At 36.9% G+C, this 18102-nt stretch overlaps 1 protein-coding gene across 1 annotated transcript in view; it reads right to left on the bottom strand.

Moving 5' to 3' along the window:
- The window catches only part of mtbp (MDM2 binding protein), a 28345-nt gene that overhangs the window by 5376 nt on the left and 4867 nt on the right, over positions 1 to 18102 (bottom strand). The window contains exons 9-16 of the mRNA XM_055209713.2: positions 12983 to 13077; positions 10583 to 10649; positions 10349 to 10466; positions 10021 to 10191; positions 4475 to 4588; positions 2581 to 2745; positions 490 to 577; positions 180 to 338 (exon numbers count right to left, since the gene is read on the bottom strand). Coding sequence (XP_055065688.2) covers positions 180 to 338; positions 490 to 577; positions 2581 to 2745; positions 4475 to 4588; positions 10021 to 10191; positions 10349 to 10466; positions 10583 to 10649; positions 12983 to 13077 — 977 coding nt within the window. The remainder of the gene's footprint in view (positions 1 to 179; positions 339 to 489; positions 578 to 2580; positions 2746 to 4474; positions 4589 to 10020; positions 10192 to 10348; positions 10467 to 10582; positions 10650 to 12982; positions 13078 to 18102) is intronic.

The following is an 18102-nucleotide window of genomic DNA, read 5'->3' on the forward strand; positions in this document are numbered from 1 at the left end:
AATAGAAAGTAAATACGCTGCTTGAGAGCTTAAATGATGAATGCAATGTTTATGCACATATGAACCTCCGCCAGCCTTCAGGGACCTCAACTTCATTTTCAATAAATAAGGAAGTCATCATTAGCAAACATCATCATCATCATCATCATCATGACGCTGTGCGTGTGAGTGTGACCGACCCTTTGAGCACAGGCAGTGGCTGCAGTTCTCCAGTGGGCTGTCCATCAGGAGTAAAGTGCTTCAGCATCTCTCTGGCATCTAGCAACGTACTGCTTCCCCTCTGGGCATCTTTAGGTCCCATAAGACTCTCAGAAGAAGCGCTGCTGAAGAGCCTACACCTGTGGAGGACATCAAAATGAACTGTACTATTTCACCATCTAATATACACAGAAGTGTAATGTTTGGAGATGCTTGTGCATTATTAAAGTCAGAGTGATTGGGTGATGAAATAAAGTATTGCTGAATGTTGGATGGGGAATGTTGATTTACCTGGATCTTTGTCGGGCTCTTTGTATGTTCTCATAGTTCTGAAGGACGCTTCTCTCGGGCCATGCTGTGTGGGAATTGAGCTTCCCATCTTTGAAAGACATCACAGTTAGATTAAGACATCAACGAGTTATCTCATCAATTAAGAGAAAACGCTTCACTGCCAAAGACGGGTTTTTACAGCAATCCATATTTCCGCTATTATTCACTAGGTGGCGCTCTTACCCACCATAAAAAACACCACAGCATATGCACTGCAAGCAATGATTTTCAAGAAAAAAAATTATTTGTCTTTCTGTATTTTTCAGTAAAAATATCAATTTTTTTTTTAAATGATATGCTTTTTCTTGATGAGCAAAGCGACCCAAGAAAATAACTCTAGACCAAAGATATACAATTTAAGTGATTTTGTGCATAAAACAAGCAAAAAATCTGCCAATGGGGTAAGCTAATTTTTCTTAAAAAAAATTATTTAGTGTTTAAGAAAAATGTTCAAGATTTTTTTGCTCACCCCATTGGTAGATTTTTTTGCTTGTTTTATAAAAAAAAATCACCTAAATTTGGTCTAAAAACTAGACTTATTTTCTTGGGTCATTTTGCTCATCAGGAAGAGCATCTTGGTTTATGAATTTTTGGATGTTTTTTCTGAAAACAAGACAAAAAAATATTAAGATTTTTTTTTCTTGAAAATCTTTTTTTGCAGTGTACACTGCAAAAAAATGACTTTTAGTATTTTTTGTCTTGTTTTCAATACAAATATCAAAACATTCTTAAATTAAGATGTATTTTCTTGATGAGCAAAATGAGCTAGGAAAAAAGGCTAGTTTTTACACAAATATCATATTTAGGAGGAATTGTGCATAAAACAAGCAAAAAAAGACTGACAATAGAATAAGAAACATTTTCTTGAATTAAAGGTGCAGTGTGTAAATTTTAGCGGCATCTAGTGGTAATGTTGCGAAATGCAACCAGCGGCTCAGTCCACTGCTCTGAACTTTTGATTTGAAACACATAGAGAAGCTACGGTAGCCGCCACCGGACAAACATGTCATCGTTGGAGAAAACTTAGTAAAAAAGTTTGTCCGTTAAGGGCTTCTGTAGAAACATGGCTGCACAAAATGGCGGCTTCCAAGTAAGGGGACCCTCGATGTATGTAGATAAAACGTCTCATTCTAAGGCAATAAATACATAACGGTTCATTATGAAAAGTATACACCCCAAATAATTTAGTTTTGTATATTATTTTGCATTTCTGTCAAGAGATCCTTCTAAAAATTACACACTGTACCTTTAAGTGTTTATGAAAAAAGTAAACTTATTTCAAGGAAATTTTTTCTTATTCCATTTGCAGATTTATTTGCTTGTTTTAAGTACTAATTTACTATTTAATGTCTAAAAACTAGACTTACTTTCCTACGTCATTTTGCTCATTAACAAAATACAACTTAATTTAAGAATTTTTAGATATTTGTACTGAAAACAAGAAAGCAAGAAAATCATTTTTGTAGTGTATGGATCCAAAAGCCGTAAATACTCTGTGTTTGTTTTAATCATTGTTCTGAATAAAATCCTACAAATGTCCTTTACAAAAAATGCAATTACCTCAGCTTTTTGTTCAAAATTTGTTATTTTTAAATATACCCGTCCATATTTGAGAGGTGATAAAAAGAGATCAAATAAAAATATGATGAAACAAATAAAAAATGTTTTTGTTTAAAGGAAGAGAGTCTGTTCTTTCATTTGTTATATTGTATGTTTATATATTTAAAGAACATTTTCTGGAAGGCATTAAACTTTTGTGAAAATCATATAAAAAGCTGGCAACTTTTTTAAAATGCTGGTGGGTAAAGAATTCGTTTTTCAAAGCAAATAACACCAAGGTTTATTTTAACCAATGTACATTTTGTGTTTATCTACTTTACTTGAACATATCCAAGTCTAGATTCAAGGTTAAGCAAGGGTAAATAATTCACAACCAGTCATCAGTTATTAATCATTATGTAAAAAATAATTGGCAAAATGTCTAATATGAGTGCAACTTTAATGTAACTCAACCTAATATAACCCATCTTATGCATTAATGATGCAACTCACCTCTAGTGTTGGAGGTCTGGTTCTCCTTCTGCTGGCTGATGCGCTCACACGCTTTAGGCATTTTGGAGTCATGCATCTGAAGGTACTGCTCCCTAGCCAGACTTAGCAGGGCCTTTAGTTCATTCACGGGAATGGCAGCAGGTTTCTGGGCTTCTTCTCGTCGCCCTGGCCACGCATAAAAAGTATCATTAAACCCCTGACCAAAATATCCCTCACAAATTGTTTCATCTTTATAAAATAATCATCTTACACATTTAAAGGTGCCAAAGAATGTATTGAAATAATATGTTAAATTGTTATTTGATATTTACATAGAAGACATGTAACTTAATTAATTGCAAAAATTATCCAAAAACGTTTTTACATGTCCATTTACAACCCTAGGATTTGTCCTTTGAATGAAATGGTCAATTATTGCCCTATTTGGAAGGCTCATGAATAATAATATTAAGCTCTGCTCTGATTGGCTCTGCTCTGAGGCTCATGTCAGTAGCTCACATTAGTACACATGATGGGGTGTACATCTTGACTGTTACATCACAATCAGTGTTATGTTGAGATTGGTCTGTTTTCTAGCTGTCTTTTGCATGCACAAGGTTTACATAAGAATGAGGAAACAAATGCATTTGAGGCTCACGATGTGTCATTACCATGTACAGACTTTTATTATTCATCTATGCCTAGATAAATACAGTTTTTTAATTCTATGGCACCTTTAATAAAAAACGTCATCTCAGCTTTATTTAAAGGATTAGTCCATTTTCTTAAAAAAAATCCAGATAATTTACTCACCACCATGTCATCCAAAATGTTGATGTGTTTCTTTGTTCAGTCGAGAAGAAATTATGTTTTTTGTGGAAAACATTCCGGGATTTTTCTCATTTTAATGGACTTTAATGGACCCCAATACTTAACAGTTGTAATGCAGTTTAAAATTGCAGTTTCAAAGGACTCTTAATGATCTCAAACGAGACATAAGGGTCTTATCTAACAAAACGATTGTCATTTTTTTAAAAATATGCACTTTTAAAAGACAACTTTACGTCTTCCTCCGATCTTGTGATGCACCAGCGCGACCTCACATAATACGTCATCACGTCAAGAGATCACGGATGACGTATCGAAACTATGACCCAGAGTTTACAAGTGTGGAGAAAGAGGACCGTTTTGACGTTGTTAATTAATCCTTTAATTAATACATTATGTAAGGAATAATGTATAGGCAGTGTGACCAGGAACCCGACGTGAAGGGGCTTTAGTTAGCGATAACAACCAGCTGCCTAAACATTATCCCGTTTATTACACGGCTATTTATCTCATAAGTAACATTAAATATTGGTTTGAAAATATATGATTTGCTCATTTTAAACGAATGCAAACCTTATGTGAGAAAAACACATTTAATTTTGGTTTAAAGAGAAGACGTTCAAATGTCACAAACTAATTCACATTTGTAAATATAATGTCATATGTTATTAAAAGACATTTATATTTTTGTGTAATATCAAACTGTACCTGTCAAAATGTTTTGCAGCATTCAGATTACTGCATGTTATTAGTGGCTGTTATCTGGGAATAACAAACCTGCAAATTTCACGAATCAAGCATTCCAATGAGCTGTGTAATAGAAACATCAGAAATGGCCTCGGAAGTGGACATAAAATTATGGCTAGAAGCCTAATAACAGGTCCACTGCACACTACAATCGTCAATCATACATCATAAACCTGTTACCACAGCAGTTCTTAAGGGTCTGAGAAAGAGTTCCCATTTCCAGAAAGTTCACGTGAGATCGAGAATGTGCGACTACAGCAATATGATTTGCCCTTTTCTGGTCTGGGGTTACTTGAGAACAGCACGTGAATACTGGTGAGTTGCCTGGGAAACCACTTACGGGAACATTCCTTCAGGACCAGGGTCTGCACCTTGGCCAGATTTCTCTCCCTCTGCAAGAGCTTCTCCCCATGGAAATACGGCAAGGACCGCAGCCAGTCAGCAGCGCTGTGCCCTGGGGAGAATACCAGCCAGAAAAATGTAAGAGAAGAATGAATGACAGGACGTGTTAATGATTAATAAAAATAGGTATCAAGAGAGCAGCCTGTCCAAAATGTACAGTTTAATTAAAATGATTTGGGAACTTTAAACCGTAAATTTAACAAATACTGTAACCTTTTGTTCAGTTATAATATATACTCCATCTAGTACATGCAAAAGTAGCACAAAATTCAGCCTAAAATTGTTCTTCAAATCTATGGCATTGTGAGGCAACTTTATTTTTAGGGAATTAACTCCAAATTTCTTACCCATAGCAATCTCTGCACATTAACCCGAGAAGTAGTATGTTTTATAAGAGCAATTAAAATGGTGTGTGCTGTTCAATTGGAAATAAAAATAAGGAAGTGTAAGTATAAGTAAGCATATTGCGAGGAAAAGGCAAAGTAATGCTAAGGTAGTAGTGACCAGCATCATCTTCCTCTGATCAATTTCATCCCAAGTGCATTTAGAGCTGAAGCCTGTGCAAATGTCAAGCATTTACCAAGATATTTCTCGACAAACAAGCATGAGCTAAAGCTCTGTGGTCTTTGGTTAAAGCTACAGCACTGAGCTGTACTGGGCATCATGGATCTGGTATTTCAAGCTCCACAGGAGGCTCGGCGCAAACCCACACATCCTGATGTCAAGAGCAGCAATTTACCTCACAAAGGTCTCCAATAGTGGATTTAAATACAGTCATGCTCGCAGTACAAAGAGCTATTACGAATAATAGTGAACCACACAAGGCATTTGATTACATGAGTTTCATATACATTCATATACAGTCGCAGAAAGATAAGGTTCAAGATAAGTTTCTGTTTTTTGTAAAAAATTTACTTTTTATAGATATGTGTTTAAAGGCAGGATAGGCAGGAATTATCTAAAAGACTTTTTTACAAATTTGTTTAAACTGTCTTTATATACCAATACATAATTAAAATGTAAGTACTCTGAAAAAGAGGGTGTGAAACTCGAGTGTCTGTAGACCTTTCACGACTGTTTTAAACACAGTTAATTATTTCAATTCTGGACGAAACAAATGATTGGCTTGCGCGACTATCACTCTCTCGCGCGACTATCACTCTCTCGCGCGACCATGGCACCACCCCTGTTGCTATGGGATCTGCCCACACATGCGCACACCCGACTGATTTGAATGTGTACGAGGCACTCTAGGAAGAGCAAAAGTATGGCAGAGAAAGAGCATTCAGAACTCACAGTACCTGCATATGCAGTCAGCGAAGGCAAACGAGGCAAAAAAAAAAGAATAAACGAAGCAATCAAACGAGAGTAAATATGCGTGGCTTTTCCTCGAGCTTTTCCTACATGTAGAAATGATGCTTTAAATGGAGTGATCCCCTATTTTTTTCCATGGCTGTATATGATATAAATATGTCAGAAGATGTGGCAGTGTAAGCCAAAATTTGCCTTAAGTTAAATACTAGAGCTGTGGCCAAACGTTTTGAGATTGACACAAATATTATTTTCACAAAATCTGCTGCTTCAGTGTTTTAAGGTCTTTTTGTCAGATGTTACTATGGTATACTGAAGTATAATTACAAGCATTTCATGTGTGTCAAAGACTTCTATTGACAAATACAGTAAGCTAGAGTGTTGACCCTTCTTTTTCCAAGACCTTTGCATTTCGCCATAGCATGCTGTCAATCACTTTCTGGGCCACATCCTGACTGATTGCAGTCCATTCTTGCATAATCAATGCTTGGAGATTGTCAGAATTTGTGGGTTTTTGTTTGTCCACCCGCCTCTTGAGGATTGAAGTGTCTGGGAAGTTTCCTAGCCACGGACTCAAAATGTCGATGTTTTGTTCCCCGAGCCACTTAGTTATCTCTTTTGCCTTATGGCAAGATGCTCCATCATGCTGGAAAAAGCATTGTTCATCACCAAACTGTTCTTGGACGGCTGGTAGAAGTTACCCCTGGAGGATGTTTTTGTAACTATTTTTATTTACGGCTTGTTTTTAGGCAAAACTGTGAGTGAGCCCCATATCTTGGCAGAGAAGCAATCTCACACATGAATGGTCTCTGGATGCTTCTGGACATATCTGGATACTGTTGGTAATAAAATCCCTTGACACCTATGAAATGCCTGTAATTATACCAGGGTTTCCCGCAGAAAATTTGTTAGTTAAGGTGGTAGGGTTGTGCGGGTGGGCGGGGCCGGATGCATGGCATGTCTTTCTCTCATTTCGGCCATGTGGTGCGCGTGCCCGCTCGGGGTGTGAAGCGCATGCACGCTATTCTCCGAGATGCACTTGACGGCCTTTTGTGCAGCGAAAATTTTTTTGGACGACCTAGTTAAGGTGGTAGGGTTTCCCAGCTTAGGTGGGCCGCCCAATCTGAAAAGTGCTGCGGGAAACCCTGTATACTTATGTATATCACAGTAACATCTGACAAAACCATCCAAGAACAATGAAGCAGCAAACTCAGTGAAAATTTGCATCACTCTTTGTCAAAATTTCAGTGTCCATCACTGTAATTCATCCAAAACAAACCAGAAACGAAACTCAAAGTGTTAAATACCGGAATTATCCTTTAAAAATGTTGCCCATGGATGAAAAAGTAGGGCTGGAAAATACATTGTTTTAGGGTTGCAATGTGCACATCTGCATTAAACACATGGCAGAACATGCAGAGCAGAGCAACTATTTTGAATGCCTTTGCAAATGTTATACCAGAATGGTTTTCAAATGGTAGAGAAAAATTGCTGATTCAGTAACATTTCACCTTGCGAAAGACACAGTGGTAACAATTAATACATTTCCAAAGAGGATTTCAATAACACAATCTGGTCGCTTGACAAGAGATTATCATCACACAACCATTAACTCTTTCCCCAGCCAGCACCAACTTTTATGATTTTCACAAAAGTTTAATGCCTTCCAGAAAATGTTCTTCTTTAAACAAATTCAATATCTCAAATGAAAGAGCCTCTGCTTTCAAAAAAAGAGTTTAATTAGAGTTATCACCTCTCAAATATGGGTAGGTTTCTTCAAAAATACCAAATACCAGCTGAGATAATCGCGTTTTTGTCACGGACTTTTGATAGAGAACAGCTTCAGACGATCCTCAAAACATACAGAGTGTTTGAACTGTTTGCCCTAAGGCAGTGGTCCTCAAATTGATGGGGCCCTAAGATGGTGCCAGGGGCCCCAATTTAATGTCATTTAAAAAAAAACACAAGTCTTCTAACCAACAGTACTACATTGTATAATTTAATAAGTTTTGTTTAATTCAAATTTTAAGTTTTGGAATGTTTTATGTCATACATTTTCTTTAGGGGGCCACGAAGGGATGCACCGTACACAGTGTTTGAGAAACACTGCCCTAAGGGAATACTTTCGGATTTTATAAGTTGGGTAAGAGCGCCACCTGGTGGATAATAGCGGAAATAGGGATTGCCGGAAAAACTTGTCATTGGCAGGGAAGCGTTTTCTCTTATTTGATGAGTTTACTCGTAAACGACGGGGAAAGAGTTAAGAGCGAGAGGTGAGCCTGTCATTCATTCAGTGCTTAAAATGGCGATTTCAGGTGCTTCATCGACGTTGATGCCACCTTCACATAAAAAGTCAGAGATATGGAAGCATTTTAGATTTCACAAGCAAGACGACGACAACAGTGTTGTGGCTTTTAATTTCTTTTTATTAATTAACCACTTGTAAACTGCTGTTCACTGTTCTTTTTTATTAATATAGTATTTGTATTAAATACGCACAACCGGCGCAACGTCATAGAATGTCTCTGAACAGATTCAAAATAGTGGAACAAAGAAACGCTCGTACACAGCCGGCAGGCGTAAATAACTTATGAAATCACTCAGATTAAACATGTTGAGTAATTATCTGTCCACCCTGCCTGCCATAGAGCGCGAAAGATACATTAACACATTTAATCTGGTCACTATTAAAACATGTCCCTTTCATTCTCACAGTGTCAAATTTGTGTAACAACGCTCCCTATTGGCCAGAGGTGTCTTACCCGGACATTTACTCGTACCTCATCGAGTCAACAGGGAAGAAAGTGAATGATTTTACTTCGTATTTGAAAGTTACTTCATATTTATATATTAAGTCTTTATATTTAGAGTACTGAGTGCACTTTTCCGTCCAGCCATACAACTAACTGGCTTAGCGATATTTCCAGCAATCACTGGATAGCGTTGTTACACAAATTTGACGCTGAGAGAATGAAAGAGACATGTTTTTATATTGACCAAATTAAATGTGTTAATGTATCTTTCGCGCTCTATGGCAGGCAGGATGGACAGATAAATACTCAACATGTTTAATCTGAGTGATTTCATAAGTTATTTACACCTGCCGGCTGTGTACGAGTGTTGCTTTGTTCCGCTATTTTGAATGGAAGTCAATGGAAGGTCTGGTTTATTTTCCCCCAAAAAGGGGCGGTGATGAAATTTACAGTCAAGTTCCCGGATGTGCCGGTAGTCCGTATCTACATTCATTGAGTTGAATCGAGAATCGAGTATAAAAACTGACCCGAGAACCGGAATCGAAAATTGGATCAATAATCGAAATCGAATCGAATTGATAGCTTGTGAATCAATACCCACCCCTATTACTAACAATATTTTTTTATATATTTATGGCAGGAAATGTTTCATGGAACATGATCTTTACCTACCTACCTACCTATCCTAATAATTTTTGCCATAAAAAATCTAAAATGTTGACCCATACAATGCATTGTTGGCTATTGCTATAAACATACCCATTCTACAATGGCTGGTTTGTGGTCCATGATCACATATCGCAATAAAATTGCAGATAAGCCACACCATAATTCATTATATGGTTAAGAGAATGTATACTTTACAGAAACTGTTAAACATTCAGTCCTAGTCGAATAAAGTACAAAATGTATACAACTTTCACCCTACATGCACCACACTCTGCTGAAAACATTCCTTCTAGTTGATTACCATGATGAAACACCAAACTGTTGTTTCTGACAGCAACACAGTGGTTTGTTTGTGTTTCGAAAGCAATCACAACTGCGCAAAACAGTTTGAGACTCTGTTTCATTTATATAATTTGTAAACACTACATTGCAATGCAAAGAACAGTGATTTCTACACTGAGACCTTGTAGTTCTGGTCTCAAAAAGTACAAAGTCTTTGCCATCTCATCTTGCTAACATCCAGGTGGTCTCAGCTGTCGCAGTGACGGATGAGACTGCCGTATGGATTTAATCTGGTTCTAATGAATGAGGTTCCTAAAAGCCATGAGGTTCAACTTCCTTTAGCAGCAACATATTGGCTCTCTCATTACAACAATATGATTTATAACAGTTCTCACATATCCGCTTTAAGCAGGCCGCTGCAGCTGTACACATTCATGCTGATGTCAACTGTGCATAAAAAAGATCATACCTGAAGGAGGCGGAGCTTTCTCTTTGATAAGGGCATTGAACGTCGCTAGGGCAGCGGCTCCGTTGATCTGATTGGCTGTGTGTATCAATCGTGCCGTGCAGCCTCCTGACTCCGTCCCCTGCACCAAGAAGAGGTAGCGACCTCTCTCACCTTTTAACTCCACGTCAGGCACTGGGGTGATGAAGAGTTAATAGCACGGTAGCAAGTATATGGGTATAAAAAATAGTAACTGCATGATTGTCAACGTATAATTTTAACTGCATCTAAACGGTACAATTATGCACATCGCTGGCGTATGAAGCTGGTTCTATTAAACACTGGTTCATACCAACTAACTCCTTGGGGCGTTTGGACATGAAGTCTCTCCATTTGCAAGAGCTGATCTGAGAGGCTGATGGGAAGGTCTCGGTGCCTATCACGCAGGATAGAGAAAACAAAGCCCCAACCTGCAACAGGAAACACTTGCTGTCACTGCCGCCCAGTGCACCAGCTGTGGGCTATATGTTGAATGTCAGCAGGGAAGCTGAACAATTTATTTGGTGATGATCTTTTGAAGGCGTACCTCACCACGCAACATGCAGAGCTGATCCAGGAGCAGTTTTGCTTTGACGGATTTGGTAGCCAATCCACTGTAGGTAGATGTCAAGGTACGAAACAATACACAGAACAAAAACTGACAGTACAGTTTACACTTACAGTATAAAGTAAATAAATCATTAGCTCTGGGTGCAGAGTTCACCGCATGACACTAACAAAGTTGGCATGGTTAGTAGTACACAATTGACTGACCGAGTATGACATGTGTTTCCTTTTGACCTTTTCGAAGTAACTAAATGACACTGATCATTTGGGAAATTCGCAGTGCATTGTGAGAACATGGTAGAAAAACGAAACTGCAATGTACAACATCCTGCACTGTCAGACAAATGGTCAAGAAATGTTTTCTAGAAGTTAATGTTATGGTACCCTTTCAAAAAGTACACCTTTGCACCCAAAGATTTCATATTAGTATCTCAGAAGTACGTATTGGTACCAAAGAGTGCATATTAGTACCTCAAGGGTACAAATTGGAACCAAATGTATACCGTATTTTCCGGACTATAAGTCGCACTTTTTTTCATAGTTTGGCTGGTCCTGTGACTTATAGTCAGGTGCGACTTATGTGTCAAAATTAATTCATATAAACCAAGAGAAACCATTACCGTCTACAGCCGAGAGGATGTGGACTGACTTTGGGAGCTTGGTGAACTTAATTTGGCTTGTCGTGTTAATTTATCTTATTCAGCCTCCCAGGTATGTTCTGTATGCTATTGTGTTAGCTGAATAAATGTTAATGTTACGGTAACATGTACGGATAGCTCTTCAGCCTGCTGTTCTGTGTGCCATTGTTTAGTTGAATAACTTGCCTTTCAAGAGTAAATGTCTGTTCTTGGGGTTGGATTTTGTGAAATCATTTAATAAAAAAAATGGGACTTATAGTCCAGTGCGACTTATACACTCACCTAAAGGATTATTAGGAACACCTGTTCAATTTCTCATTAATGCAATTATCTAATCAACCAATCACATGGCAGTTGCTTCAATACATTTAGGGGTGTGGTCCTGGTCAAGACAATCTCCTGAACTCCAAACTGAATGTCAGAATGGGAAAGAAAGATGATTTAAGCAATTTTGAGCGTGGCATGGTTGTTGGTGCCAAACGGTATTTCACAATCTGCTCAGTTTCTGGGATTTTCACACACAACAATTTCTAGAGTTTACAAAGAATGGTGTGAAAAGGGAAAAACATCCAGTATGTGGCAGTCCTGTGGGTGAAAATGCCTTGTTGATGCTAGAGGTCAGAGAAGAATGGGCCGACTGATTCAAGCTGATAGAAGAGCAACTTTGACTGAAATAACCAACAATTATTACCGCCAATTGGGTATCGTTTAAATGCCACGGCCTACCTGAGCATTGTCACAAAGCTCGAATCATTTCAAATTGGTTTCTTGAACATGACAATGTGTTCACTGTACTAAATTGGCCCCCACAGTCACCAGATCTCAACCCAATAGAGCATCTTTGGGATGTGGTGGAATGGGAGCTTCGTGCCCTGGATGTGCATCCCACAAATCTCCATAAACTGCAAGATGCTATCCTATCAATATGGGCCAACATTTTTAAAGAATGCTTTCAGCACCTTGTAGAATCAATGCCATGTAGAATTAAGGCAATTCTGAAGGCGAAGGGGGGGTCAAACACAGTATTAGTATGGTGTTCCTAATAATCCTTTAGGTGAATGTATTTTTTTCCTCTTCAAAACGCATTTTTGACTGATGCGACTTACACTCCGGAACGACTTACAGTCTGGAAAATACGTATTAATAAATATTAATAATAAATATTAGGGCCATTGTAAAAAGTAATGCACCAGTGACAGCTAGGGAACATTTTTGACATTTTTTTTTGACAGTATGTTATCAAAATTTATAGACAGTGGTGATACAAATGAATATTGATAAAAAAATATAATATGTGTGGCAAAGAATTATTGTAATTGGTTCTTAGATAATAGTGTGTTTTAATTCACACGCCAAAACATAAAATGACCAGAATAAATCAAGTAATACCATCTACAGGCCTTCCTTTAAAATTTATTTGATTACTAATTGATTTAACCTTTTTAGATGCATTGTTGACAGAAACAAATAAAATTGCATCATCCATTCTGACTGGTCTGATTGTTTATTCATAAGAGGAGACTTTAGGTTGTCAAACTCCTCTGGCACTTGTTAAGTGATTTTATTGCCTGGGATGGCGTATTTAAACATTAACTCAAATAAAATGCATCTTTATTCATTGTTTGCATCAGTGTTATGCAAATAAGTAAAGGCTTTTAGTATTGAATAGGCTTAGCCTCCTCTGATGGACTGCTGCTGATTATGCATAAAGCGCACATTATTTTATCTCTTGACAAAGATACAGTTCAAACTCTGTGCTGGAATGCAGGTGAATCGGGAGATCTGTGACTTTGATCAGCTGAATTAAGTCCAACACAGGTTGGTAACAATGAAACACCTAATACACAAAGGAAACATACAGTTGGCATTATTCAATCAAAACAAAAGAAGATCTGAATGGAAACAAGAGCAAAACAGAAGGACATTAAATGCCCAAGCTGTCAAACCTCCAAAGTGCTATTTGACCAAAAGATTCAAGCGTTATTGGCAGTGACAGTGGTCGGCAAATGAAAACATGTGCACTTTATGGTTTATTTGGCATTTGAAGAGTAACAGTTAAAGCTGGTTTGGGGGCTGTTGGGTGCTTGTGCCCCTGAGTGGCAGAACAAAATCAGCTTTGTGTTCAGGCAGGACTAAACCAGAGCTTTTGGGCTGGAATCTGAGAGAGACTAAGAGGCAGCTGGCAACAACTCCACTTTCTTTATCAGCTTTTTCAGCATCTATGCAAGAGAAGCAGAGCTTTCAAAGAGTCAATCTGAGGAGATCTGCTCCATTATTCAGTGGATTCTGCAGACAGAAAAGACGAGGAAGACGCAATACTTTGCAATTAATGAAAAGCTACATGTTGGAAATCCCTTGGACTTATGGGGTGGGAAAAGTGATGTTAACATTTTGAAGTAATACGAGCAAGTTTGTTGAATCAGATCATGTAAATGTTTAAACAATTGTGTATGAGAGCTATGAGTGGGCAGAGCTGTTTAACGTTATTCATTTAACTGTGAGAGTGCTGAAGTATTACAAAAATAATCTTTCTGTGTCTCAACTGGTAAAGCATTATGCTAGTAACACCAAAGTGTTGATGTTCATTCCCAGTGAAGGCACAAATTGAAAACGCCTCAAGTCAATTTGGATAAAAACATCTGCCAAACATACAGATACAGAGTGGAACAAATCCCAAATAACTCAAGATTTTGTTATTAAGTAGTTTTGTCAGACAAAACAAACAACACGCAAAGTTTACTTGTCACTGACAAGCAATGTTATGCCAAAAACGTTCTGTTCTTTCTGTGTTTTTGAAGCTTTGATTGTGTTAACAGTGCGCAATATAACACGTGTTCATGTTTCATGCGTAAAAAACGCATTTTTACTTTTTTTAATTAATTTTAAATTTTACATTTACTTATCTGTATACCACTGTGTTCACTGTCCTAAAAACAGGCTAATGTCTTCCTTGTTCTGTGAAGTCCCTTCTTCAGAAATACGTATCGAGTTCTGATTGTGTGGTTTGTTTAGTGTGTTGTGATTCGACAGCAGCTTAGCAAAGCTGGCGACTGATGTATTCCTGTGGGCGGAGTTTAGTCAAAAACTCTTTTATTGACGTCATTCAATAGGGAAGTAGAGGACTGTACTCCAAACCAGCCGATCGCTGTAAGCTTTAAAAGGGGACTTCTGTTAGAGAAATTATATTGCCTGAAAGTGAACTTTGAGCTTTATCATTTTGCAGGTATTATTTATGCTATTATAGCAACATTACACACTAATTAAAGTTTGAAAAATGGGATCAGGAAGAACATGACCTTTAATATTTAGTAGGACTGATCGATTTTACGATTCGATTCAGATTTATATGGTTTTGATTCAATCTAAATTAGTTTTAGTTTGATTCAATATTAATTTGTTATCAGAATTTTATTTACAATTTTAATTAGGTGAAATACATAAAGTCTCCATTTAAATATAATGCACTCTAAAAAAACAAACGGTGCTATATAGCACCAAAACTGTTGCTTTGGATCGTAATCATAGAAGAACCGTTTTTAGTGCCATATAGCACCGGTGAAGCACCAGTGAAGCACCTGTGTAGAACCATATGGTGGCCATATAGCACCACTATAGCACCACATATGGTTCTACAAAGCACTATATGGTTCAACACAGGTGCTTCACTGGTGCTTCACCGGTGCTATATGGCACTAAAAACGGTTCTTCTATGATTACGAGCAAAGAACCACTTTTGGTGCTATATAGCACCGTTTGTTTTTAGAGTGTGCTTATAAATGAATCCTCCTACTTGGCTAGAAGATAAATGAAATACATTTACAATTATTCATTAAGCATTAACAATTTACATTAACATTAGGGTAACACAAATATGTTTAGTTGTGATCGTGACTGTGAAGTTCAGGATAAATTCTCAATCTAATCATAAGATTGATTTGATTGACATGGCCTTACTCAGTTAATATTAAAGATATCAATGTTATTCTTCACAGAGCGTTATTTATGTTGGATGATAATATTAACAGTAAACAGTATTTCATACTTTGTACAAATAGTGGTTGACCATTGTTTTTTTACCAGCGTTAAATGTCTTTACTCTATGGCGACATCTTCAGGCCGAGGGCTGAATTACACCTAATTTTTACATCCTCAAGTAAAACGCACACGTTATTCGATTCACGGATTTCCCAAAGAGATCGGATTGTTTACAAAATTGATAATCGATTAAAATTCTGTGAATTAGTATTTTAAACCCAGCCCTAATATTTAGTGTGTGACCTTAAACCTAATGAAATTTTCATCAATGGGTTCCCACAGGGGTTTGTATTTCAGTATGGTAAAAATAAAATAAAGTCTGTTAACAGTTCAAAGGTTGTTTTAATTTATGGTTTTGTTTTCAGAAAATCTTTGTTTATTAATGTGTTTATTTAAATTTGCACAAATTACAATGTATTCACTAATAGGGGAAATTTCACAATGGTTTATTTTTTTCTGTTTTATATTATCTTTTTTCTAATCCCACCATTCAAATAGTAGAGCTCGTAAAACCTCCCATCTGGATATCATTTATCAAAGTCAAGATATTTCACAACAAACAAGCTCTGGCTTCTTCAGACTTAGTCTGTTTGGCTTTTATTATATTATTATTCATGATAATGTTTTATAATTTCCAGTATGAGTTAAGAGAGCACACATCTGGTTGAGTGTGTGTCTGGTTACATCAATTTTACTCATAAACCAAAATCCTTTCATTTCATATTTTCATTTATGCATTTAGCAGACACTTTCATCCAAAGCGATGTTTATCAGTATGCGAGTTCCCTTGAATTGAACCCATGACTTTTGTGTTGCTAACACAATGCTTTTACAAAAAGACCTTCATAATCAAACAGCTATACGGATGTGCCAAAGGTATGCATATATCTGCTATTTCACATGTATGCATTGATCAAACTCTTTTTCAAACTGATTTTGCATTACAAACATTTTATCAGCACGCATGTTCCCTAGATTCAAACCCACAAACTTTTGTGCAGCTAACGCAATGCTCTACCAATTGAGCTAGATGAACACACTTTACATTTGGTAAATGCTTTTATCCAATATGACTTGCAATGCATAGGTATACATTTTTATCAGTATGTCTGTGTTCCCTGGATTCAAACCCATGACCTTTTGCTTGGTTTACGCAAGGCTTAACCAGTAAGCACATTTTTGACAACAAGCTTATCTAATAAGAATTTAGAGTCAGGTTGATACATTAGCAGATTTCTTTTATGTAAATTGGCTTACAAATGAGGAACATCGCATTAATTTTAATGTTTTGAATATTTTTTTATTTATTACACAAAGCTGTTTTTAGCTTATTTGTTATGATTATTCATGTTGTTGCATAAGGTTGCAAGCAAAACAAAGAAAATATAAATGAACAAGTGGTAGTACCTATCATTTTTATAGCATTTATTTTAATGATGTACTCATATCCTCATACAAATTGAGTCAGTGTTGTTTTCACCTTTCTAGATTATAGCGTTAGTGTTTGTATTACTAGAAGTGCCCTGAATGAATGTGCCCATGTTAACGCTGTCATCTTTCAGCAGCAGATGGGAGGTAATGTCTCAGACTGACTCTGAAACAGGGTAAAATTGCATTTTTATACTGATTGCCGTGCCTGGAACAATAATAAAGTTGGTAAGTACGGCAGGCTTGAAAGAAAAAGTTAATGATGCTAATCAGCACAGTGGCAGTAAATGTAATGCACGGCACGAGTCCCAGGCTGTAGGGTGCAATCTGCTTCATTGAAAGGGCTGAAGTTTTGCTAATGCCACTGTGATTATTTGACAGCAGAAAAATCATTACCACTGCATTTTACATTCTCATTTTATGACAGAAATATAAAACCTTAGAGCACCCTTTTCACAGAACAACATGTATACTAGTGTATAAGTACAGGTATAACAATATTACGGTAACACTTTAAGTAATAATGATTAACTACATGTATTACTTACTATAGGGTTGGGGTTTGGTTCGGGGTTAGTTGTGTGAAATTACACATAATTTACTGTTATAATTATAGTTATTACATGTGTAACACATGCCATAAAATAAAACGTCACCCAATACTACTAAACTAGGGCTGCGTCTCAACCAGCTCCCTTGTTCAGAAGTCAGGGCACTGATGAGGGAGTTGGGTGTCTTAAATGCAAACTTTTGAAGAGAACTGAAGGGACCACAATCTACTTATTATTTCATAATATACTTTAAAGGTGCATTGTGTACATTTTAGCAGTATCTAGTGGTGAGGTTACGAATTGCAACCAATGGCTCAGTTCAATGCTCACCCCTCCCTTTTAAAAACACATAGAGAAGCGATGGTAACCATCACCGTACAAACATGTCATCTTCGGTGACAGCTAAGTAAAAAAGTTTTCCTTTAAGGGCTTCTGTAGAAACATGGTGCACAAAAATGACGACTTCCATGTAAGGGGACCTGCAGTATGTAGTATGCCGATAAAAACATCTAATTCTAAGGTATAAAAACATAACGGTTCATTATGGAAGGTCTTTATACACCCCTGATAATATAGTTTTGTATAATATTTAGCATTTCTGTCAACAGATACTTCTAAAAAAATGACACACTGCACCTTTAACAAGTGTTTAAAAATTGGATATTAGAGATAGTGGTTTTGCCGGTTATTGATGAATAACAGTTGTGAATTATTACAACGCGCTTAAAGGAGTAGTTCACCTAAAAAATTGTGCCCATTGACTTTTTATAGTAGGACTAAAAATTACTATGGTCAAAACAATAGGGACCATTTTTGGGAGAACTACTCCTTTGTGCATTGAACAGTGT

The sequence above is a fragment of the Misgurnus anguillicaudatus genome, chromosome 10 (assembly GCF_027580225.2).
Source record: "Misgurnus anguillicaudatus chromosome 10, ASM2758022v2, whole genome shotgun sequence".
In the NCBI taxonomy this organism is placed as follows: Eukaryota; Metazoa; Chordata; class Actinopteri; order Cypriniformes; family Cobitidae; genus Misgurnus; species Misgurnus anguillicaudatus.